Genomic DNA, 25,493 nt, shown 5'->3' with positions numbered 1-25,493 from the left:
CAGCTAATAAGAATGTGTCATGTGTCATGTGTCATGTTTTTATTGGACGTCATATACTTTTTGGGCAAAGTACGATGAAATTGAAAGTTTAAGGATTTTTTTCGACAAAAAAAAAAAAAACTTTGGGTATCTAAGAGGAAAAAACGATATGGTTTGAGGACCCATTGTGAGATAAGTCAAACCAAAATAACTAACGAAGAGTTGCAGATGTTGAGATCCAATTTTCAAATTTGTTAAATATCGATTTTTAGAGATAATTGCAAAAACCGACTTTCCAAGTTCATCTTCCGAAGCTTTAATTGAATGATAAATTTGAGATTTGAAATTGGAGTTAGAAACTAGACTATTGATGTAATGAGGACTTTTAAAAAAATACATTAATTGGACCTTTATTCTAACACCAATGAATGAGAGAATGAATTTAAGAACAAGTTGGATGATTAATTAGTGAAGTGAGCTCATTAATTTGATAACAATAAATAGATATGAAATACATTCAATTATTCACAATTAATTATAGTGCTTGTGGGCCTCAATTTCTTCTGACTTCATAACTACTCAATTCCCAATTTGATGAACTCAGTTCTTTTGTTTTTATTGCTTAAGATGCAACATAAATAATATATATATTCACATATGCTATACATGCTCTTTTATATAATGGGGTGTCTTACTAGGTAAGGTTGACCTTATTTATCCAATCTCGAACTCAGGAACGAGATCAGAAAAATTTTGAGGGGTCGAAATTAAATTATATATTTTTATGATGGTAAAAACATAATTTTATTATTTTGGAGGGCCAAAGTGCAATTTTATCTTTAAAAATTTAAGAGGCCTAAATGGAAGGTTTGGCCATCCCCCTGGGTTCGCCACTGCTTGAAGGCTTGTAAAAAATTTGCTAGGGTTTGAATAAAATTATTAGACTCGAAAAATGAGTTTGATTGAAAAAAGTTAATATGGGTCGGACTCCAGCTCGAACATTCAAGGTCCGTGCTTGATTGGTTTTCTAAGTTTGTAAGATACCATATTATCTAGTTTAATATACAATACATTAAAAATCTAAATAAATGAAAAACAATAAATTATTAAATATTATATAAATATTTTTTAAAAATTTAAAAATAATATGGGCGGACCTAAAATGAGATTTGATTAGCTATTTACAGACATGAGTGGGGTTAAACAAAATTTTAATATCATATTTCCGTCAACGCTAAAGTTAAAAAAAACCATAAAAGGTATTAATATCGAGCTTGACCCAAACTTGATATGACCTAACCCGAAAACAATGTGAAACCTCAAAATACAAATTAATGTGATCCATTTGAATTCTTTTAAAAATTAAATTCCAATAATTTGAGAGCATAAATTGTTATTTATACTTTTAACGAATCAAAGATGACCATATATAGTAAATTATGTATAAAATATGTTTATGGTAAAAGAATATGTTTCTTTTATTAACTAAAACAACTGTTTTTTATTAAATCAATCAATTTAGTCCTCTGTATTATTAAAAAATCAAATAAAGTAAAGTTTTAACAAAATTAAAATTTACCATTTTTAAGTGTAAAATCATAAAAGCTTTTAATTAAGAACAGTAACTTTATTAAAATTTGGTTTTAATTATTTGATTGTTTTAAATAATTTAAGGACTAAATCAATCCATTTAATAATAAAGGACTAATTTGATTCAATCCTTATAATAGAAGAACTTGTATGGTAATTTTACTTTTTTTATTAAGTACACATACCCAATAAAGGGTTCACATGTACAGATGTACTTAATCCTTTACTTGTATATATATCCTGTAATACTGTTACTACATAGTTCACAATGAACATGTGAAAGGGCTATACAATATGGATGATCAAACGGTGAATGTGTTTTAGTGTTAAATAGATTAATTTAATCCTTACATTATTAAAAAGAATTAAATAATAGACTTAACATTTTCTTTTAAAAATACCACTTACAGTTTAACAAAGTTAAATTTTTAAAATTTTTGTCGCTCTGTAAATGAAATCTTTTGTTTTGGATTTGAACTACAATTGAAAAAACTAAAATTTAAGATATTTTTTTATACAGTAAATGTTAACTCTATTGTAATTTGAACTAATTTGATCCGATCCCTATAATACAGGGGTTTTTATAGTACTTTTTCCAACACCAAACTCGAATTTAACTTAAAATTTTAATTCAGTCGGTTCATACAATTCATCTTGAAAAATAGCATTTATGGTTCAAAATCTCGTCAGCAATCGCTCGGACCGCTATAAAAGTTCATGTATCGTTGTTTAAAATAATATTTAAAAATTCGGTGCTGAAAGACTTTACCTTTACATGCCGGATAAACCGCTCGACTCGTAAACAGGTCTACTAATAGGAGAAATAGATAAACCCTAAAAATAAATATACACCCAAGACACAGGTTGGCAATCGTTGGTTACAAGGGATTGACTTAAAAAATAAACAAGAAAACAAAGACATGCAGTGGGAAGCAAAAAAGGGCGGCTTTTTTCCCCCAACAAACTAAGCTTAAAAAACTTGAAAAAGTTTTTGTTTTTTTATTTATTTTTTAATTTTTTTTGCCTATGTGAGACAGGGAAGATATTGTTGTACTTTGTTTTTTTTTTTTTAATTCCTTGTTTCATGCCACTATTTCTGATTTTTTATTAAAAAATTATAATCGTAAAATAAACATAGAAAATAATTATATGAATTTTTTTGAAATTATGCTAGTGGTTCTAATAGAATCAATCGTTATAAATATAAGAGAAGCCTGAAACCGGAGCTATAAATTTTGTTTAAGGAGGTCGAAATAAAATTATAGAATTTGAGACGAGAGAGGAAGCTAAAAATTTTGTATTGAAAATGTTTGAATTAAATTATTTGCTTTTCAAAGCCGTCGTGCAAAATTTTCATTTAATTAAAGGAAAAAAAAACTTGAATTAATTGAATGTTTTAATTTCTGGAAGGCCTTTGAACCCTAGTTACGCTACCGGTGAGAACCTGCACACATTTATATAATGTGGAATTCGAATATGAAATGTTAAAGTTTTAGGGTCTCGACTTTGTTATGCAAATATCTTAGAAACCTCAAATGTATTAGATAGGGTGATACAAGAAATTTTGTTTAAAGTACTGAGATAAAATGTTATATAAAACCTTACAAGAAATGTATATTTCGTTGAACCAAAGTCAAAAAAGTTTAAATAAAATATTTTGATTTTTAAGAAGAATTACAAAGTAATTTTACTGTTTAACTAACGAGTCGATGCTCCTACTCGACTTTGGTTTACAGCATGAAATTAACAAGTGTTAGATATAATAATAAGACAGATTTTAAAATGATTAATCTTCATAAATCGGAATTAAGTTGTGATAATGATAACAATGGAGAAATCAAAGAGAAGTTGAAGGTTTTGGCTTCAACAACATGTGATATGCTTTAACACTTTGGGTCTTCCTTGTACGGTATTAATTAATTAGTTTCCTTCATTTTGCCTTTTTGTGTTTTTTTCTTTATGAATTTACTTCAACAACAATGGATGTTTATTTATATATCTTCAACACATTTGAACCCATATTTTCCTGTATTGACAACAATGTTCATGCCAGTCGAGCTAAGACTCAATCGGTAGATTTATTTTTAAATTAGTTAAGGTTAAATCATTATTTGTGGTTTAATTTTTTTTATTCAAGTTGGTCTTTAAATTTGGTAACTGTTCTCATATTGAGACTTGAGCTTGACAATTATTTTCACATTGGAACCTGAAGTTTAAGGTTTTCAAAGAAATATCAAGGACTGACTTGAACAAAAAAAAATTTCAAACCCTAATGTGAGAGTAGTTACTAAATTCAAGACCCAAATTAATTATCCGAGTTTCGTTAATTATTTAATTCAAGAAAATTTATTCTATAATAATATTTGATTAAAACCGATCATAATTCAAGAAAACATTATTTTAATTGAAAATTTAGTGGATGAAAGTGCAATTTTCAGTTTGAATGTTTTTAAATGCATTATTATAATAAATTAAAATAAAGGGACATTCTTACAAAAGAATGTACTTTCCAATACCTTGTTATTCGAAATATATATATACTAGCATTAACTAAATTTTTACATCCAATGGGGTAAATTTTTATTTTAACTCTATTTATTGAAAGATGGACCAACCAAAACTATTTCATTTTTATTTATTTATTTATTTATCATGTTTTGTGTAAATAAGATATCTTAAACATCATATAATAGACAAATTACTATGTTTAAATAGAAAATGAAAAAAATATGTATAGAAAGAAAATGGTTATATTTTATAGAAAGTCCTTGTACTGTACATTTTGACAAATTTAGTTCTTCCACTATAATATCATCATTTCTAATCCAAAGAACAAATTTTATTACATTAATTTTAATTACGAAAAATGTCGAGATGCATATGTCATTTCATCACATGTTTTAAAAAAATAAAAATCGAATTATATAGTAGAGAGGTGGAACATAATCGGAGCTGGTCCCTCAAGATTTTAGAAAAATTTCATTAACTCTTTAAATCTTTTAGAAATTCTCATTGATCCACTCAAGATTTTAAAAAACTTAATTAAATCCCGTATTTTTCTAAAATTCTCATTAAACCTCAATTTATAAAATTTTTTATTTATACCCTTTTTAGAATTTCAATTAAACTCCACGATACCGAACTAAACCCAACAAAGAAACACCCACACAATACATTGTCCTTCCATAAAATCAAGAAGGTAACGATAAAAGTGTTGTGGAGGCCTTTATATTAAGAGTTGGATTACATTTTTTCTTCCTACTCAAAAAATGGGTAAATAAGTCTTTGTATGTTAGATAAAAAACAAACAGGTTCTTTTATTAAAAATTTTATCTATTTTTACTATTAAAAATAAGTCATTGTACGTCAACAAAAAGGTACACGTAGCATGTCACGTGTAACTATCTAGTTATTTCATCAGTTACGTCAATTTTTAATAGTAGGAATGAATGATACTTTTAACAAAAATGACTTGTTTGCTTTTTTATTTGACATACAAAAATTAATTTACCCATTTTTTTGAGTAAATGAGGGTAAAACGTAATCTAACCTCTAGTATAGGCACTTTCATGGTAATTTTACCGAAGGTAACATTTATTCATATTGATATTTATAAAATTTAAAAAAAAAATACAAAATCCTCACGTTGATCCTTTATATGATTCCAATGGCGTCCCCTACGCCGTTGGCCTTGCCTTCCTTATAAAATCACTTTTCTTCTTCTTCTTCTCTTTCTCCTATAGCCAACTCAAAGGTCACCCAAAAAGCACACCAATCTCTCTCTCTCTCTCTCTTTTTCTCTTTTTTCCATGGAAGTAATGTTACAGTGGCCATCGAAGATTGTTTTCATCACTTCCATGGCGTTACTCATGGTGGTGATGATGATGAAAGTGGTGGTGTTGTTATGGTGGAAACCAAAGAAGATCGAAAGCCATTTCTTAAAACAAGGGATTAAAGGCCCACCTTACCATTTCTTCATCGGCAATGTTAAAGAACTTGTGGGGATGATGTTGAAAGCTTCTGCAACTCCCATGCCTGATTTCTCTCATAATATTCTCCCAAGGGTCCTTTCTTTTTATCACCATTGGAAGAAAATCTATGGTAATTTTAATCAACTATTTCATTCATTTATATATATATATGTACTGTAATTCTATGGTTTTTCAAGGTGATTTAACGCTTTGGGTTTTGATTATTATCATCAAAATTGATCGATTTCTTCAAAATTTTCACTTTTTTTTCCTGAATCTGAAGCTTGTTTTTCTTCTCTTTTCATCCCTTCTTTTCTATATATATAAACCTGCAGTGTTTTTGCACTTGTCTGTCACCTTGGTTTATATACATATACATATATATATGTCATCTTTGTTTTGTTCTTGGTATTCTCTTTGAAGGTTCCTACACTATAAATCTATAAGCTTAATTTTCCTTTTGAATTAATGGCTGCCATTTTTTAATTTTCTATCGTTTTTTTCTTCTTCTGCAAACTTTGTTCTTCCAAGCTCCAACTTCAAATTCCTTTTGTTGCAAAAGGAGTTAAATTATGGTTTTGATTGTTCAACTAGGTTCAAATAAACGATTTTGTCTCTCTCTCTCTCCTTTTTTTTTTTTTTTAATTATGTTTCTCAAAATCGTATTTATACAAAGGTTAAATGCCAAACTTGAGCATAGTTGAGGGACCAAAATCAGAATTTAACCAAAGAAAAACCTTCTTTAGTTTGATCACTTTTAACTCGTTTTTCTTATTATAAATCCAAATCTGAGCATAGTAGTGGGACCAAAACCATAATTTAACACACAAAAACTTGTTTAGTTCATCACTTTTAACTCGTTTTTCTTATTATACATCCAAGAGCATAGTTGAGGGACCAAAATCATATTTAACCAAAAAATTGTCTAATTTCATCACTTTAAACTCGTTTTTTTTTTACATCCAAATTAGAGCATAATAGACGGACTAAAATCAAAATTTAACCAAAAACCTTGTTTAATTTCTTTAGTATTAACTTGTTTTGCTTACTATATATTCAAATTTGAGCATAGTAAAAGGACCAAAATCATAATTTGACCCAACAAAACCTCATCAACTTTTTTAACTCCATGTTTTTTGCAGGTACACCATTTATTGTCTGGTTCGGACCCACGGTTCGGGTCACAGTGTCGGATCCTGATCTGATAAAGGAAATCTTCATCTCCAAGTCCGAATTGTATGAAAAAAATGAAGCCCACCCTTTGATTAAACAGCTTGAAGGTAATGGCCTCCTTAGTCTAAAAGGTCAAAAATGGGCTCATCATCGCAAAATAATTACACCCACTTTCCATATGGAAAATCTCAAAGTAAGATTCGAATTTCGAATTGTTATCGATTACTCACCCAACTGAATCAACCTGTATTCCATTTTTAACTTAATGTTCCTTTCTTTTTCTTTTAATTGTAGTTGCTTGTGCCGGTGATGACACAACGAATGACCGATATGCTAGACAAATGGTCCGCAATGTCGGCCAATGGCTCTAGGGACGTTGAAATCGACGTCTGCGAGTGGTTTCAAACGCTGACGGAAGACATCATTACGCGTACCGTGTTCGGTACTAGTTACGAAGACGGGAAGGCTATTTTTTGTTTACAAGCTCAACAAATGGTACTCGCTGCCGAGACATTTCAGAAAGTGTTCATCCCTGGCTATAGGTAAAAACCAAATTAGGGGCAAACCAATAAATTTTTTAAGGCCAAAATGAAAATTTTTTCATCAATCAAAGGGCTCAAACGATCTAAGAGGGACTAAAATTGAAGTTATACTATTTTACTAAGGGGCAGCTTCTACCCCTAGACCAAATTCTCGAGTGCTTAGATTAGAATTTGAATTTTGATTCTCAAATTTTAGGTTTATGCCGACGAGACGAAATATAAGGTGCTGGAAATTGGACAAAGAGATTAGAAAATCGTTGATGAAATTGATCGAAAGCCGGAAATCGGAGAATAGAAGAAGAGAGGACGGAGCGAAAGATTTGCTGGGATTAATGATCGAATCTTCGTATTCAAGTCCAGATATGAGTGTGGATGACATAATTGAAGAGTGCAAGAGTTTTTTCTTTGCAGGCAAACAAACCACATCCAATTTGCTGACGTGGACAACTGTTTTGCTAGCAATGCACCCACAGTGGCAGGTGCAAGCACGTGATGAGGTGTTAAAGGTGTGCGGATCACGTGACTTACCCACCAAAGATGATGTTGTCAAATTGAAGACGGTATCGCCTCTCCCTCTTTCAATTCAAAAGACAAAATTTAATGTCTTTGTCTCTTTATGCTAACAATGTTATTAGTGGGATTAAGATTTTTAAATTGAAAATATAAAAATATATATATAAGGATGGGTGGTATATTTTAATTAACTAAAAAATATTTTTGATATTGTGTTGTAAATTTTGGTATGCAGTTGACTATGATATTAAATGAATCACTTCGGTTGTATCCGCCAACGATAGCCACAATAAGACGAGCCAAATCAGATGCTGAGCTTGGGGGTTACATGATCCCACGTGGGACTGAACTTTTGATACCAATCTTGGCCGTTCATCATGATCAAGCCATATGGGGCAACGATGCTAATGAGTTTAACCCAGGCCGGTTTTCCGAAGGTGTGGCACGTGCAGCAAAACACCCGATCGGTTTCATCCCGTTTGGTCTTGGGGTTCGGACATGCATTGGACAAAACTTGGCCGTTTTACAAGCCAAGTTAGCCCTTTCAATTATACTTCAACGGTTTACCTTCCGATTGGCCCCAACTTACCAGCATGCTCCAACGGTTCTCATGCTACTTTATCCACAATATGGAGCCCCAATCATCTTTCAACCTCGATGATTAAAGGGTCCTAATTATGTTACTCGAACTCAGAGTTTAGTGTTCATTCTGAATATATGTCTCACACGGGTATATTTAATTTACTAAATCTTACATGTATTTAAATAATCACAAGAATTATCGAACACAAAGTTAAAAGAAAAGAATTTGAGTAACATAGCACATCAATACATCTTTTGTGTAGTATTCATTCGTGTGTCTCACTTGAAACCCCATGATCACAGTTTTCTTACCAAAAAGAAGGTTTAGCACAAAACTCTTGATTCTTGTTTAAGGTTAGGATTATTCGTCTAGTTTAATAAGTTGTGTATTCGTTCATGTCCCATTATTTTTCTCTTGTGTATTTATATGTATATTTTGTAACACAATTTTGTAATGTTGCATCGCGATTGATGATTTTCTTTTTCAATTTTCAGCAAAACCTAATTATGAAAAGAAAATATTTCTTATTGTATTGTATAAAAAATAATAATAATTGGCGATCAATAAAAGGTTTATTACAATTGATATAATTACTTATTGATAATAAATTACTTTCAAAGAATTACTTAGAATTTAAGCATCGACATTAACTTAATTTCCATTGTAGTTTATTAACATAAAAGTTTCCCATAACTCAATAGCTTTCATCACCAGAGCCAAAAATTATATGAAAGGGTTTAGGGTCTTAGACCTCTTCTTGCCTACTGACTAAGACTTAAGTTCAGTTTGACATAAAACTTGCTACATCCAAAGAGAGTTACCCAGATAAAAGACTACCATTTGCTCCCCAAAAAGTTCAAACCCGGGAGGATTCTATGAATAAACGACTCTAAACTATCAAACCAACCACAAGAGTTCAATGTAAATCAACTTAAAATCTCATTTTATTATTGAAAATAAAATTTTTATAGTAAAATTATTATTGAATATAAGTTTTAGGTGTAGATCTCGTAAATTTTATCACTAAAGATCTAATTTCAAGATCTTCAAAGGAAAAAAAAATGGGAAAAGTTATATTGTAAGTCGTAAGACCCAAACATTCTTTTTTAAGAGAAGGATTTTATGGGAAATGGTAAAAGATTTATGGGTTTCAAAGATCAAAGATGAAGTTTCCTAGTCATTTACAAAGAGTGTTGTTTTAAGTACAGTTTGACGTACCCAAGAAAAGCATGAAATTGTTCTTTTAAGCAAAGGTGACTGTAATCCAGCATGCAAATGCACTTTCTTTTTGGTAATAATAATATATAATTTGTTTTAATATTTGTCTTCTTTTATGGGGCTTAGGGGATTTGGGGTTTAATTAGATATAAATTGTCTCCTCATGCACCTTAAAGGACCTTTAATTAGTTTCATTAAGAATCTTGATCTTTAAAATTAAATAAAATGAAAAATAAACAAAGGGACTCTAATTAAGGATTTTGATGGTCCCTAAGAATCATGTGGTTTTTGGGTAGATTTCAATGGGACATGCCCTTCCAAGAAATTTCATATATTTATACGATGTTTTAAGTTAGAGAAGATAAAATGAGAACTGTTTGATGAATTTTGAATCACTCCGCTTTAAATGAAATGGATTTTTTCTTTTGAAAAAACAGATGAAAGGTGGGGCAGGTTCGAATGTAAGATGACACATCTATTCAAATATGAGATGATCATTCCATTTAGTAAGAAATTAAATTAAATTAAATTATAAACTTTTTACAAAATCTTAGAAAGTAGATAAAATTCAATTTTAGAACTTTAAAATCATGCTAAAGTTATTTAAAAATCGGTTTCTAGGTGTCAGGACCAAAATTGAACCTCGAAATGTTAAAAGGGTTTAAAATAAGGTCAAGTACAGCGCAAACAACAAACACAATTAGCACATTTGGGATAGTAAACATCCTTAACCATCAGGCCATCACATATATGCTTTACTAACCACATGAATAGATTATAAATAATATTTATGTACCCAATCGCATAAAACCAAATATAAATAATATTTTTATGTACTCTTTCCCCCATGATTTAATTAAAACCCGAATTATATAAGTAATTATTAATTAAAGATAATCCCCCCCCTAATCCTACTCTTTAATTTTTTTAATCCTTCTTTAATTCTTCATTTGTGTTGTTTCTTAAGCATATGCTCCCCCACCTTACTATAAGACAAATTTAACATTCTATTATATAATTTAAAATTTTTGTTAATTAATTATTAGTTTTTTCGTTCTTTTTTTTTTTATGATGTTTGTCAGATTTTTAATACTTAATTATCTTAATTATCTCTCTCTACCCCCTCGTCTTGATTTTGCATATGAGAGACCTCATATAATGAATAATTAAAGAGTTAAGAGTTCGATTTACTGGGTATAGTTCAATTGGCATCAATGATGTTGTAAGTTTGAGCGCATCTAAGGGCATAATATCCTCTAATTCAATTAGTTAGGATTTAGGGAGGCTACAAGTAATTTAAAATGTCAATTATGAACATTTGTTAAACCTTTTATGCTAAATTCAGATTCATTGTAATGTTAGTTTTTTTGTTTCGTAGCTATTAAGTGAGTGATTTTTTAATTTTAAAATATCACATAATGAATTTAACAGAAGAATTTTAATGGTGTTTACAATTAAACCTAAATTTTAAAATCTAAGCAGAGATGAATTAAATTTCAAATATGCAAATAGTACAAGGACTTGGAGCATATTTAACCTAAATGTATATTTATGTGCATATATATTTTGATTTCCAATTGTTGATACAAGTAAAGGGCAATAAAATAAATTTTATAGATCACTCCTTGTAAACAGTTAATTTGTAGTGGCAAATGAATTAATTAAATGTAACCTTACCTTAGTTTAATTCCAATTTGTCTCCATTTATTGCATTTTAATTTTATATTTTATGCCAATGTAATTGAGCTGGCTTTTGATTAAATTGTGAACTTGTCTGGCTTCTCTTGGACCAAATAGCAAACACCTTCTGCCTTCCCATCTTGGGATGATTAATATAATTTGCCCATTTTTATTTATATATATACATCCCCATCACCATGCCACCATCTCTCTCAATTACTCTATTATTTTTTGTATGGGATCATAATCTATTATAATAAACGTCGATAATGGTAGTAGAACGATCGTAAAGTAATAAGAAAAAAAAACATACAAATTTTACGTGAAAATCCTTTCGGAAAAAGTTCATGGGCAAAGGGCGAGAAATTCTCTAATCTTGAAAAACGAATGATACAAGGAGAATTTCGACTACATCTATTTAAGGGTTGAGAAAACCTGCTTTAATCAAAGTTAAATAGAAGAATAATAGTTCTATACGGATTCAACTTGTGCTGTATGGTTCAACCCCCGGCTCTTCACTCCCACATATCCCTTATTTTGCTACTGTATTTATTTCTTTAACAAGTGACGGGATTTTAGTCACACAAACTCTAACATAATCCATATGTGAGATTTTTAAATATATATGTATATATATTTTCTGGTATATTCTGCCATTTATATGATTGCTTGGGATTATTATTCATTATTCATTATTAATGTTATTAATTTTTTGGGTATTTGCCAGTTGTGATTCCTATGCTAATTATAATTTATTTTATCTTAAATATAATAATGTGGAAAAGCTGGAAGCCCTCATGCTTACTAGAGGCAAAAGCAATGTTAGTGTTATTTTAACCTATAGGAAATAATAATTTTTTATACTATTAGTATTTTAATATAAGTTAGAGTTATTTATGAGTTGAACCACGATTCTTAAAAAAAGTTTTATGCTCATGCTAGAATGAGGTTTAGTTGTCGCATTAGATCTTTCTTGTTAAAACAGTTGATTGCTATAGAAATCTGGCGACACACAATTTCGTCAGAAGAACTTGATTTCATTGTCTCGCATAAGAATCACACCTAGTGAGCTTATCTGCAAAATATATATTGAGAAGGGTCGCTAATGACATTCATGAATCTATCACATTCGACAGGTCAATTCCAGTAATACCTTAGACTAACAGTCACTACACTATCACGACATCAAGGGGGCTAGGGAACTTGATTTTAATTATAATTTAATTCATATCTGGTATGAGTTTAAACTTAATAACTTCTTATGCAATTCATACAATTAATTTTATTTTTTAATGAAAAAATTATTTAATTATTTGGGTAAGACTAGAATTGAAATGAATGTAATAGAAGTTATGAAAAAGATGGGGATACTTAAACATCTACAGAGTAGAAGCACTGTCATATGATGGTCACATTGAAAATTTTGGGACCAAAATAAATGCCCCAAAATTCATTTTTTCCATTCTTTAAATAAGAATTGAGGAAGTGACAAATTGTCATTTGTCACAATTATTTTGGGGTTGCCTTCACTGTTTGCTCATTTCTATGTCATAGAAAGTAGCATTGCATGACATTGTCAATATCTTAGTGTTGTTTGAAATTGAGCTATATCAGTGGGTCGGATTAATTGTATTAGAAATCGATTAGTACATTAATTTGAATAAAGAGATTGAACTGACTTTTGAGTCATTTGTTTAGAATTGATAAAAAATTAAAAATCGAAACAAAAAATCAATAGTTGAATCCGTTAAACTGATCCAACCAATTGAACTAAGAAAATATTTTGACAAACTCAATCGTCGGTCCTATTTTTAAAACATTATGAATACCTCGCCACGCAAATTCATCCTATTTGACAATAAACTAAAGTTGGATTTCTATTCACCTAATTTCACTCAAACTTCAATTCTTTTGTTTTTTGTTTTTAACATTAATCTGATTATAGGTTCTTATCATATCTGCTATTTTTGATACAATACCTAAAACTACTCATAACCCCTTTCTAATATAAAATTTCCTATAGAAACTTAATTCGAATTATATAAATAACTCTTATATGCAACTATATATTATAAGTGTCAAACCAATCTAATATAAAATTAGCATATGGTTCCCAAAGATGTCACAATCCACCATTACTTATATGGTTAAATTGCCTACATATTTATTATTTTACCTTCAATGTTTGTTGCAATTTAGCATGAAAAAAACATTGATGGAAGTGGTTCCTTTCCATGGGGACTTGCAAAAAAATAAAGAAAAGAAGTAAGAGGAAGAATCCAGTAAAGGGCCCAAAGGAAAAGAGAAAATGGTGTATATGATGGGGTGCATCATCACATGGGAGTAACAATGGTGATGAGAGACAAATGAGACAATGGCAGAGGATTTGGTGAGCCCCATTAATGCACAACTTTCTTTTTTATTTGAGATAAAGGGGTTGTTCAAGAATCCAACACGAATTGAAGAACTGATATGAAATTGTTTACTATTCTATCAATAATTCAATAATGTTTAAACAATAGAGCCATAATCTAAAACTATTTTGGGTATTATTACATAAAATCAATAATTTTGTATTAAGAGATTCGCCGACTCTAAGTAGATTTTTCGGTTGACCTCTTAGCAGGTTTTTTTTTTATCTCCCAACTCATCTGTAAATTCAAGTGCTTAAAGAGGCAATGTGTTCGTAAATTGAAAATGCCCCATCAGGTGCCTAATGAGGAAAACCGTACACATTGTGCATTGTTGTATTTTTGCATATAAATGCCTTATACACTTGTAAGTCACTGAATTCGAGTCCAACCATAAAATTATGATTAAAATATGATTGTATTATTAAAATAAAATGATAATTTATTTAAATATGAATGATGCATGAAATAATAAAATAGTTTAGATTGATAGTTCAGAATCAGACTGTCTTAAAATTGAAGTATATATAGGTGACCAAAGGAATGACACCTCAGGAAATATGCTGCCCATTTCAGTGACAAACCCACCTGTGCCATTTTCTTTTCTTTAATGCTTCCTCAACTACACCAATATCAGATTTTATTTTGGTTAAAATTTTCCTACAGTCCTTGTACTTTTCAAAAATTAGGAATTTAGTTCTTATACTTATATTTTTAGGAATTTAGTCCTTCTATTTTTTAGATCTCAAAATTCAAGTCCAACTGTAAATCCTGTTAATTTTTTTTTTGTTGAATTCAAGTTAATTAGAACATCTTTTTTAATTACATGGCTAGCAAGTGAGATTTTTTATTCCAAAATGTTACAAGAACAAATTTAACAAAAATTAAATTAACAATGTTAATAGTTGGACTTAGATTTTAAAATTTGAAAAGTATAGGGACTAAATTTTAACATTTTATTTTTCCTTAATGAATGTATATTTATGGGCCTGGATTAGACTTTTTTAGAGGTTGGGTGTGGTTTGTTTTCTTTTAATTATTTGGTAAAACAGCTATTTCATCTCTCTTAGTTTTGATATTGAGCAAACTAGTTTCTATTAAGAAATTAAAGTAATTTTATCTCTGTTAATTTCGAAAGTGAGTAACTAAAGATTGCTAATCACTGAGTTAATATTTGTTGTCTATTGTAGATGATTTGATTGATATCATAACAAATTTAGCCCTTGATGTTTGAATATTTTGTGTAAGTGTTAACAAAATGTGTAAATGTTGCGGGTTAAATTTGTTAAACCAACCAACACGGTAGAGTGTGTAAATGTTTGGGGCTAAATTTGTTAAATCAAGACCAAATTGATAGAATTTGTAAACTTTAAGGACTAAATTACCAATGAAAATATGTACAATTGATGAAAAACATTAACGCTATGATTAATTGTCACTATTTACTCACTTCCGAAATTGACAAAGATTAAATTACTCAAATTTCCTGAAAGATACCAATTGCTCAATATCAAATTTGAGAAAGGTTTTTTTTTTTTAACCAAATTATTTATATATGTTGATACACAAAAGGGTTAATGGAGTTCAACATGATTCACCCACTCCGGAGTAAGGACGAGCAGAGAGTCGTACAATAATTGAACTTATCATTTCTAATCCTCGTAAATTTAACTTTTTTTTCGTGTTAATTCTGTCAAATAATTTGATATGACTTACATTTTAAAACATGGGATTGTTTTTTATATACATATTAACATTTCTTGTACAATGAAACATTTTTTTACACATTAAAACAAGTGCTTTAGGAAGGACCAAAAATGAATTATAAATTTTAAAATATTCAAGTGTAAATTTATCATTATACTAACTTATCACTTCACAATTTTGAAGGGACTAAATGAGAGATTTACCATATTAGGAGCCAAGGACCTGCCTACGCATTTTAAAAAAGAGAGAGAGAACACATGCGACGTCACTATATGTTTTAAATCATAAATCCCATCAAATTATTTGAAAAGAAAATTGGTATTAGAACTGAAAATACACATTTGGAAAAGTACAAAAAACTATATATAAAAATTAAATTATAATCGAGGGACTAAATATACCAAAAATACATAATATAGGGACTTTCCATATAATTTAAACGTTTAAATATTACATAATTAAGCAATTAGTGGCGTTCTCCGATCATATTTTACCATCTGCAGGTAAAGAAAAAAACCAGAGAGTGAAAGCACAAAGAAACAATACGACCGGAATTAGGTGAATCACTTTCTCGCCCGTCATGTCGTGGTGGCGATTGTAAGCAATTTCTTTTTTGTTAGTCCCGGTGATCGGATCACCGTACTCCGGTAAGCGATCGTCGGATGTCGTGGTGGCTTTGAGAAGTTGAGACGTTGCCATGGTAGACGGCGGCAAGTTGACGAAGATTTCGTCGGAGATTAGCCGATTAGTGTTTGATAATGACGATGATCTCTGCATATTCTTCACCGTTGATAAAAAAAAAAAAAGCGTGGATTGAATTGAAGAACAAAAGATCTTATACATGCATATATATATATATATATATATATTGTTCAAAGCCTGGATTTCAGCTGGAAATTGGAAACTGAAATTGGCATTGCTTCAAGATCCAAGTAATGATATAAATAATGGGTTAATTTACTATTCATCCCAAACTATTGCTTAAATTCTAAATTAATCCTTAAATTTTTAAATACTTAATTGGGTAGCATATCTAACATGTGGTCAAAATTTATGCATGTAGTTGTCGTATTGACAACATGAATTAATTTAACGTGTTTTTAAATTTTAGTCACATTATTTGTTTTCGTTAGAAATTATTTAATAGAAAAGACGTATTAAGACTCGAGATTAGATATGTTCGTGTGCCGTGTCACTTGCCTAAGCATAAAGTACGAGGTTCAAAGATTTTATTTTATTTTTAGATATTATGTAATTTATATCATAAAATTCAATATATAGTAATAAAATTCTATGTAAACATTAAAAAATAAGTTAAGTTGTCTAAATTTAAAATTTTAATAAAAAATCATCTAAAATATCAAGTTAAAACTAATATAGTCGGGCCTAAGACGGCATTGAGTTAGTCATTTACAAATATGAATGAGCTTGGGTAAATTTTTAAGCCGAATTAAATTTGGGTAAGCATAAAATATACTAATATCTACTTTAGATGTGTTATTTCGTAACACTCTTTTAGCTAGAGTGGTGTTTTCCAAAGATGTTATGTTCTTTAGATTTAAATCGACATTTAACGCTTAAATTGATGTCGGGTTGATGCAAAGACTTTAACTAATACAAATATAATACTTTGAAGATTTAATTAAAACGGTTTATGGTTTTAGAAAACAATTTAAAATTTGAGATGTAGTTTGAGTACTTATGGTGTAATTAACCCATAAATACAAGTTGTAATTAATTAATTATTTATTTGCATGTTGTTTCAACGGTTACCGTATTTCGCTTAGCTGAAAATTAGCAGCTTGGAATGGAATTAAAGGGGGCAATGCATGTGCATGTGATGCACAGAAACGTTTACCGCAAGGGATTTTCTTTCTTTTGGTACCAAAGAGTGGAGCTTGATTGTTACATTAGTTCTCGATTAAATTCGAAGTTGAATCGAGTTTGATTTTTTAATGAGAATAAATCTTTCACAATATAATTATTTTTATTTATAAAATCTGAACTGGTGGTTATACTTTGTTTGAGGGAAAAGTCAACTTCTCCCGAAAAAAATTTCAAAGTGGACTTCTTGACAGGCTAGTATTAAATATTACCTCTCAACTCTGACAAAAGTTTGAGTGCCTAAGACTGCCTAAAGAGGTAGTGGGTTCAATAGAGTGGAGTACCCGATCTAATTGGTAAAATAGTAGCCCACAAATGACTTATATAGTGTAGAGCGCAGATTCAAATCTTACTAAGCGTAAATTTATATATATATATATATATATATATATATTTTTTTTTTTTGTGAAAGGTAGATTTATGTCTAAACTCAAAAGTACATTTAAAATATGAAATTATTTGAATAAAAGAATGATGCTTAAAATGAGTTTTAGCCAAAAAAAAGAAAGATTTATTTAAAATATGATTGAGTTTGAGTTTCAACATTCAAAATAAACTCGTGCTAACCTAGCATGTTATATATTTTTGTAAAATATTTTTATTTTATATATTACTTAATTTATATCACATAAAATTAAATATAAAATAATACAATATAATGTAAAATTAAAAATATATGTTAAATTGTCTAAATTTAAAATTTAAATAAAAACTATTTAAAATGTTAAATTAAAAATAATATATATCTTGAAAATATAATATAAGCAAACTTAAAATAAATTTAGGCAAAATTTTAGAACTGTATTTCGAGCTGAGTCAAGCTCGGGCAAACATAGAGTATACCAATATCATACATAAATCTAACATTTAATACAATCTGACATTTAATACAATGACCTTCAAGATACTTTTACCCAAATCCAGCCGATATCAATGATATTTTTACCCGAACCCAGCCCACAAACACGGTAAAAGGAGTATTCATGATCGAATCTAGACCTGATGTCAATCAACACTTCATTTCAATGAAAATCTTTACGTGAATATCATAACAGTTCTCAAATGAACTAGAAACAATTATCCCTCAACTGCTGTTGAATGAGAAACAAATTATTACAGCCATGAAGACGAACAAAGCAAACAACTACAAGATGTAGATTAATATGAACATGGAAAACACTTTGCGATTGAAACTCCGATGTTTGGACGACAAAAAGGATCCCTTACATGGCGCTGCCAAGAAATCAAACCACTGTCGCCTTACATGACGCCACTGCAAGGAATGGTAGTCATTGTTGATTGTCAGGAGTTGTCCGTCTCCTTACACGCCGCCGCCGCCAAGAAAACGAACCACCATCTGAAGAAGACTCATCATTGTCCTCATCTCCAATGGATCCAGTTTCCCCATCATAGCTTTCTCCCCAGTGTCTTGTCGATCTCCTCCTAATACTTGATTGAGCTCTCGTCCTTGATGTGCCGGACCAGCTAGACCCTGGTCCAAATGCTCGAATGAGGAAAAAGACGGTAAGTAAACTTCCATCGTCGATTGACAAGCTGTTGTAATCATCAGCCCTTTCCTCCCCAAATGAAGATTGCAGTGTGCTAAGCAAGTCCCCGAGGTCTCTCTGGCGTTCCAACCTCCTCCAATTTCGTTGTCGCTCAGGGTCAGCCTCTGATGGGCGCACAGCAGGGTGCTCGAGTCTTGCATGCTTCCTTAGGTCTTTATAAGCACCAGCGAAATTGCATGTTTCAGAAGAACAGCTTCTAGGTTTAGCATTCATGACTTGGCGAGCTCGCTCTACAACGACCCAATCTTTTATCTGACCACGACATAGAGGACACACTAATTTTGACAGCACTGGGTTCTCAAGTGAGACAATAGATGGGGTGGAGGGCCCTTCCTCGGTTCTTTGTTCCGGCAAATCAGTGATAGTTAATTCTAGAGTTGCAGCCGCCGTTGGTGATACAGTTCTAGTTACAAGCTGAGCTTCTTCTAGTTGAGGATCTGGTGGTGTTGTTGCTGAGGCATCCATAAATGACTTGCGAAACTGATCGAAACAGTTAGAGTGGCGATAACTTGTATCGCACATGTATGGACGGCAACCCTTCTCATGGGAAGAACATATGAGGAGAATCGCATTATGTGGATGCTCCATACAAACAGGGCACCTGGCTTCTTCCCATTCCTTTAGATTTTCCTTGATTTCTGAAGAGAGTTTCGGTGAAAATCGATGACTACAGCTGGAGCTATATGGAAAGGGAGATCTCTGATACCCATCAAAAGACAACGAACGCTCTCTTCTCTTTGGCATGTTGAAACCTCTAATGTACCAGCACAAAAGAAAAACATCAACATTAATTTTTACATGCTATACACAAAAGGATAAAACTCAACAGAAAACGAAATGAGCTAAGACGCATATGAGTAGAATAAAAGAAAAAACAGAAACCCAAAGATACAATGTATGAGAATGGATTAAAAGAAACCTCACAAATATATCATAGATGATCAAGGGAAAAAGGGGGGAGGATATCATATATTTAAAATTAATCTTAACATTGTCTAAGGTCTAGCAATAGCAAATAGATGTCACACAAAACAAACTCTATGGGCCAAGTAGCCTACATTCAACGGCTCTATAAAAGGGACTGATCTTGTTAGTTAAAATTGTAAAAGAGATTATTTCAAGACTCCATTACAATTAGATTTTAGAACTGTGACCACTCTCATGACATCATCCTTACAAGGCTAACATTGTAAGAACTAGACCCTAACAGCTAACAAGAAAGTCACCATTGGCTGCCAATGGCATAAGCAACAAAATTAAGCTAACCCGATTTAAGACCAAGACATTAATGCCGGGCCAAGTTAATAACATTCCGATGAAAGATTATACTGAACATAATCTAATTTGCTCCCCCCACATCAAAATCATTATTATATAGCAATGACAAATCAGGTCAAACATTAGTCTCCTACATAATTCGAGCAAAATTCCCTACCCATGGATAAATTCTCAGAACTCCAATTGGAAACTAGAGCCAGGTTGGTTCAAGAAATAATCCTATACAACTAAAAATAGCCTAAGCCACTTCGATTCAAATACAAACTCCCTTCCAATCCACTCTTCAAAGCATCATATAGCACCATATCTTCAGCTAACTAAAGATTCTTTACAACATCTTATTCCACATTTACCAGGCCTTAAACCAAATTCAGGAAATAGGTCTCTATTGCAAATTGAAGCTCAAAATCAATTTTAAAAAAAAAAAACATAATGCTGTTTTTCAAGTTTGCTTCTCTGGGTCAGTCATACTACTGTCTTAAGACTAGAACAAGATCAAATATCCATAAACAAAGCCACTTCCGACATAAAACACAAAATGCCCATACGCCATTACATAGTCCAACATATCTTTATTTTCTGGCCAAACAAGTAACTCGACATGATATAGAACTTATCAATCCTCGCACAGAAACTCAACAACAATGTTATCTCAAATACCCACCAATTATAAAAATGAAAATTGAAAGAATTAACTTCACATTTCACATTATAAGAACTTCAATTGAACTCACCGGACACTAGACTGGTTCACAAAAAAACCCTACATGATTTAAACAACTAAAATAGCCTAAACCACTTCCATTCAAATGCAAACTCTCCCTAACAACCCACTTTTGACAGCATTATATGGCATCATATCTTAAGCTAACTCAACATTCCTTGCAACATCTTATTCCTCATTCACCAGTCCTTAAACCAAATTCAGCAATTTGAAAAACCTTAATGCTGTTTTCCATATGTTTGCTTATTTGGGTCAGTCATACTACTCTCTTTAAGACTAGAACAAGATCAAAATATCCATAAACAAAGCACGGCCAACATGAAACCCCAAAATGGCCACAAAGTATCCGCCATTATATTTTCCAGCATCCCCCCCCCCCCGCCAAGCAAGATTAACCCGACGCCTAGGACTGAAGATTTAAGGACTTTAGATTCACATTTCACAGTATAAGCTCTTCAACTACTAAATTTCCAGTACCAAAATTAACAAATAAAATTAACTTCAAATACAACCAAAAATATCAAGCTCAAAACCTTCCCCACCCAAAAAAAGCCTTTCACAGTTTAATCGAGAACCCGATCAAGGAATAACAAGATAGGATGCAAAATCAGACCATTCGAAACGCGAATTAAAACGAAAAATTAAGAGTTTTTTTTTTGAATTAAGTAATTACCAGCTACTTCAACAAAGTGACTTCCGATTAGATTTGGAGGCTTATATTTATTCTTAAAACTAAATCCAACCTCTTTTCTTTTTCGAAATTTAAGAACTAAAAGATTTCAAATTTGGGTAATTAGGGATTTGAAAAGGGGAAGAAAATATAGGCAAACCTCTCTTTCGAGAGCCTTTCGTGTTCACTTTTATTGGTTTGGGCTCTCGAAAGTCGATAAATACGAAATTAAATATGTCGGTTCTTAAAAATTAAAAATAAATAAATTTCAAAAATAATAACAAATAAACCTTATAATCTGCCATTAACTTACGGATTTAGTCTAAATTAATTTCATATTTTTAATTTCTATATTTTTTAAATTTTAAAATTTTAAAATTTTAATCCTCGTTAAGTAAACTTCGCTATTTCTAAAATATGGTGTAACAAAAATATTATAGTATATATAATGTCATTTCATCATTAATTTTATATATTACTCGTTAAAATTCCAGTTAATGGATTAACATTATCATTTATACCAAGACTGAAATTTTAAAATTGAATCGTATTAGGACTTAAATATGATTTAGTTAGAAAATATAGACTAAATTTAACTCTATGCACAGATAAAACTAGTGATTGAATATAACCAAATAGATTTAACTAGTACTCTTTGGGTCAAGATTAAACTTTCAATTTGAAAAGTACAAAGATTAAAATTAATCAATTCAAAAATACAAAGACTAAAATCGATCGAAGTATAGAGACTAAATCTATAATTTTATTCTAAATTTTAGAATTTAATATGACATCAACAATTTCATTCTAAATTTCAAAATTTTCATTTAAATTTAATTTTTTAAAATAAAAATACTGAAATTCAAAATAAAAATAAAAATACATACTTCACTTTCATACAATCTTTTCCTGGAAAGTTCGGTTTATTATTATTAATTTTTGTTAACTAATAAATTCGGAAACAGGACAAGTTTGAACTTTGAATTTTCATCGCTCCAAAGCTCCTTTGTAATCATCTTCTTTTCTTCTTTGGTCGCCCGCCATGGCAATTAGCCTTAATTACCATCTATTTGCAGGCAACCCTTTAAGATCCAAAACCCCTAAACTCCATGACCCACTCTCTCTTTCTTCATCGTTTGAGTCCCTCAAATCCCATCTCCACCAAAACCCAGAAACCCACCCTCCAAATTCCCCATTTTTCAAGGTCTTGCTTTTCAAAAAGGGCAGGCCATTGGTTTCATCTTCTATCGAAGAGGAGGATGGTGTTGCACCTAGTTGGCATCTTGGGTGGATCGATTTAGCTGATTGTAAAACCATCTTGGGCAAACACGGGGTTCAACTCACTGAGTCGTCTTTGGTTTATTTAGGCTCAAGAGCTGAAGAACACGTTGTTTATTGGGCTATGGATGTGGTTGAAAATGGTGAGTTGGCTACTGAATTGAGTAATAGGAAACAGCTTTGCTTTGTGGAACTTAGGACACTGATGACGGCTACTGATTGGACTGATTCGTGGGTTATGGGTGATTTAGCCATTGCTGGTCATGTAAGTAATTTTATTCATTAATTGCATCATGTTTTTTTGGTAATTTTTAGTGTTCATATAAGTGAATTGATGCCATTGAAAGCTTTGTTAAATATTTTTATTAGGGAAGGGCATTGCTCGAATGGCATAATCAATCAAGATTTTGTGGACATTGTGGTGATAAAACAGTGCCCAAAGAAGCTGGGAGAATGAAACAATGTTCTAATGAATTATGCAAAAAGAGTGTTTACCCTCGTCTGGATCCTGTAAGGCCAATCCTCTTATATTGCTAAAAATGGTCAAATTCTGTTATTAATCCTTGTGGATTTAATGCTAAAAATGCTCAAATTCTGCTATTAATCCTTGTGGATTTAGTTTTCTGTATTCTAATTTGCTCAGTTTTAGTTCTTATTCTTTTTGAAAGCTCCAATGAACCATGCAAGAGGATTGTTACCCTTGTCTTGATCCAGTAAGGCAAATCCTCTTTCTATGCTTAAAATGGTCAAGTTCTGATATTAGTCCTTGTGAATTTAATGCTAAAAATGGTCAAATTCTGCTACTAATCCTTGTGGATTTAATGCTAAAAATAGTCAAATTCTGCTATTAATCCTTGTGGATTTAGTTTTTTGTACTCTAAATTTGGTCAGTTTTAGTTCTTATAGTTTTTGAAGCTTCAATGAACCATGCAAAAGGATTGTTTACCTTCGTCTTGATCCAGTAAGGCAAATCCTGATTATATGCTAAAAATGGTCAAATTTTGCTATTAGTCCTTGTGGATTTAGTTTTTTATTCTCTAATTCGGTCATTTTTAGTTCTTATACTATTTGAATTGGTTCATTTTAGTCCCTACACTTGGTGCAAGGACTAATAGCGGAATTTGACTGCTAAGAACTTTGAAAATGTTAACTAATGGATTCGCAGGGTGTTGTTTCGTTGATGTTTCTAACTAATGTTTTCTTTGACCAATATAGGTTGTAATTATGTTGGTCATCGATAGAGAAAACAATCGTGTGCTTTTAGGTCGACAGTCCCGATTCGTACCTCGTATGTGGAGTTGCTTAGCCGGATTCATCGAGGTAACCTGCTCTGGTAACTCTCCGAGTTCTTTTTCAAGTTGCTTGTTTTTCGTGATTATATTCTTGATATGTTCTATTGTCTTTAGCCAGGGGAAAGCTTAGAAGAAGCGGTGAGGCGAGAAGCGTATGAAGAGACGGGTATCGAAGTTGGAGAAGTTGTCTATCATAGTTCTCAGCCATGGCCCGGTATTGCTTTTGCAAAGATAGTTTATATGCATAACGTGTTTTCCGTTTTCTGTTGTCATATGATGTTTGTATTTCGTAATACTTAATGGCAAACCATTTATACGCCGATGGTAGTTTAGTTATCCAGCCGGACATTAGGCTACCATAGGACTAAATCCGGTCTGAAAATGGTCTTCGAAAATTCTCTCTTTTGTATTTTCTATCCTGTTTTTATCCGCATTCATGCCTGTTACTTTTTGAACTTACTAATCTGATCTGTTTTCAGTTGGTCCAAATAGTCTTCCATGCCAGTTGATGGTCGGGTTCTTTGCATACGCGAAATCTCACGAAATAAATGTGGATAAGGAAGAACTAGAAGGTACTTGAACATGCTGAAATGTAATGTCGTTTGCAGTTGTTTGATTAGGTTTTAAAATCATAATAGCAGTGAAACTTTATGTCTACGTAGATGCTCGGTGGCACAGCCGAGAAGATGTGAGGAAGGCATTGAGATTTGCCGAATACAAGAAGGCGCAAAGATTGGCTGCAGCTAAGGTAGATCAGATGATCAAAGGAGTTAAAAAGCGACGGAGTTCATCGGCAGGTTATCTTGCGAAAAGTGGGGAATTCGCTCCCATGTTTGTTCCGGGACCGTTCGCGATCGCCCATCATCTCATCTCGGCCTGGGCTAATCAAGATCCACCAACCGGCGCCAAAGCTCAAATGAAAAAACCGCCTAGCGGTTTTGTTTCGAAACTATAGCCGTGCCAATTCTCTTCCGAAAGCTGCAGAAGATCCGCCGTATGCCTCGTTCTAGTGCGTCTGTTAAAAGGCAAGTTTATATAATCGACATTCGGGGTTCAAGGTTCCCTCAGTTTATCACCATTATTAATACTTCGATGTCATGATCTTAGAAAAGAGTTGGGAATTCTACGATGTTTGTGTATTAGAGTTCAACTGATTATGTAAGTGTTCACCTCATCTTCAACTCGGAAGATGTCTTTTCTCGATAAATTTGTTCGTATAATCGTTTTCACCTGCGAACGAGTAAATGGATTATAGATTTCGAGATTTGAAGTTCAAACTTGTCAAATGCTTTCACCAAGAGTAATTGACACGAACCAACTGTTGCTGACGACGGAAGGAACATAGGATTGTCGAATACGGATATACATATGATATTACCCTTTCATATATCTATAAGATTTTACGTACTCGATACTCTTTTGAGAGTAAAAT

At 31.5% G+C, this 25,493-nt stretch overlaps 3 protein-coding genes across 6 annotated transcripts; 2 read left to right on the top strand and 1 right to left on the bottom strand.

Annotated features, from left to right (window-relative positions):
* The first annotated feature begins 5,238 nt into the window (after nt 1–5,238).
* On the top strand, nt 5,239–8,838 carry LOC105792873 (cytochrome P450 734A1). Its single transcript, XM_012621703.2, has 5 exons — nt 5,239–5,670; nt 6,683–6,906; nt 7,008–7,255; nt 7,452–7,815; nt 8,004–8,838. Exons 1-5 carry the CDS (start codon nt 5,379–5,381, stop codon nt 8,427–8,429), a joined length of 1,554 nt encoding a protein of 517 aa, XP_012477157.1. The 5' UTR covers nt 5,239–5,378; the 3' UTR covers nt 8,430–8,838.
* A 9,413-nt stretch (nt 8,839–18,251) lies between these two features.
* Nucleotides 18,252–21,696, bottom strand: LOC105792870 (uncharacterized). Its single transcript, XM_012621700.2, has 2 exons — nt 21,495–21,696; nt 18,252–19,573 (listed from the first exon to the last, which is right to left on the bottom strand). The coding sequence occupies exon 2, from the start codon at nt 19,561–19,563 to the stop codon at nt 18,541–18,543; it is 1,023 nt and encodes a 340-aa protein (XP_012477154.1). The 5' UTR covers nt 19,564–19,573; nt 21,495–21,696; the 3' UTR covers nt 18,252–18,540.
* A 750-nt stretch (nt 21,697–22,446) lies between these two features.
* Nucleotides 22,447–25,338, top strand: LOC105792869 (nudix hydrolase 19, chloroplastic). Of its 4 annotated transcripts, none has more exons than XM_052635228.1 (6): nt 22,449–23,034; nt 23,139–23,279; nt 23,985–24,102; nt 24,180–24,275; nt 24,541–24,633; nt 24,724–25,338. In XM_052635228.1, exons 1-6 carry the CDS (start codon nt 22,534–22,536, stop codon nt 25,014–25,016), a joined length of 1,242 nt encoding a protein of 413 aa, XP_052491188.1. In that variant the 5' UTR covers nt 22,449–22,533; the 3' UTR covers nt 25,017–25,338. The 4 variants fall into 4 exon arrangements, with proteins under 4 accessions (XP_052491189.1, XP_052491190.1, XP_052491188.1 ...); XM_012621699.2 differs by having other exon boundaries at nt 22,450–23,034; nt 23,985–24,089; nt 24,176–24,275; XM_052635229.1 differs by lacking the exon at nt 23,139–23,279 and having other exon boundaries at nt 22,447–23,034.
* The last annotated feature ends 155 nt before the right edge of the window (nt 25,339–25,493 follow it).

Source organism: Gossypium raimondii, chromosome 8 (genome assembly GCF_025698545.1).
Source record: "Gossypium raimondii isolate GPD5lz chromosome 8, ASM2569854v1, whole genome shotgun sequence".
Classification (NCBI taxonomy): domain Eukaryota; kingdom Viridiplantae; phylum Streptophyta; class Magnoliopsida; order Malvales; family Malvaceae; genus Gossypium; species Gossypium raimondii.
Note: the sequence above shows the minus strand (reverse complement) of the source record. Positions and strands in the feature narration are given on the sequence as shown.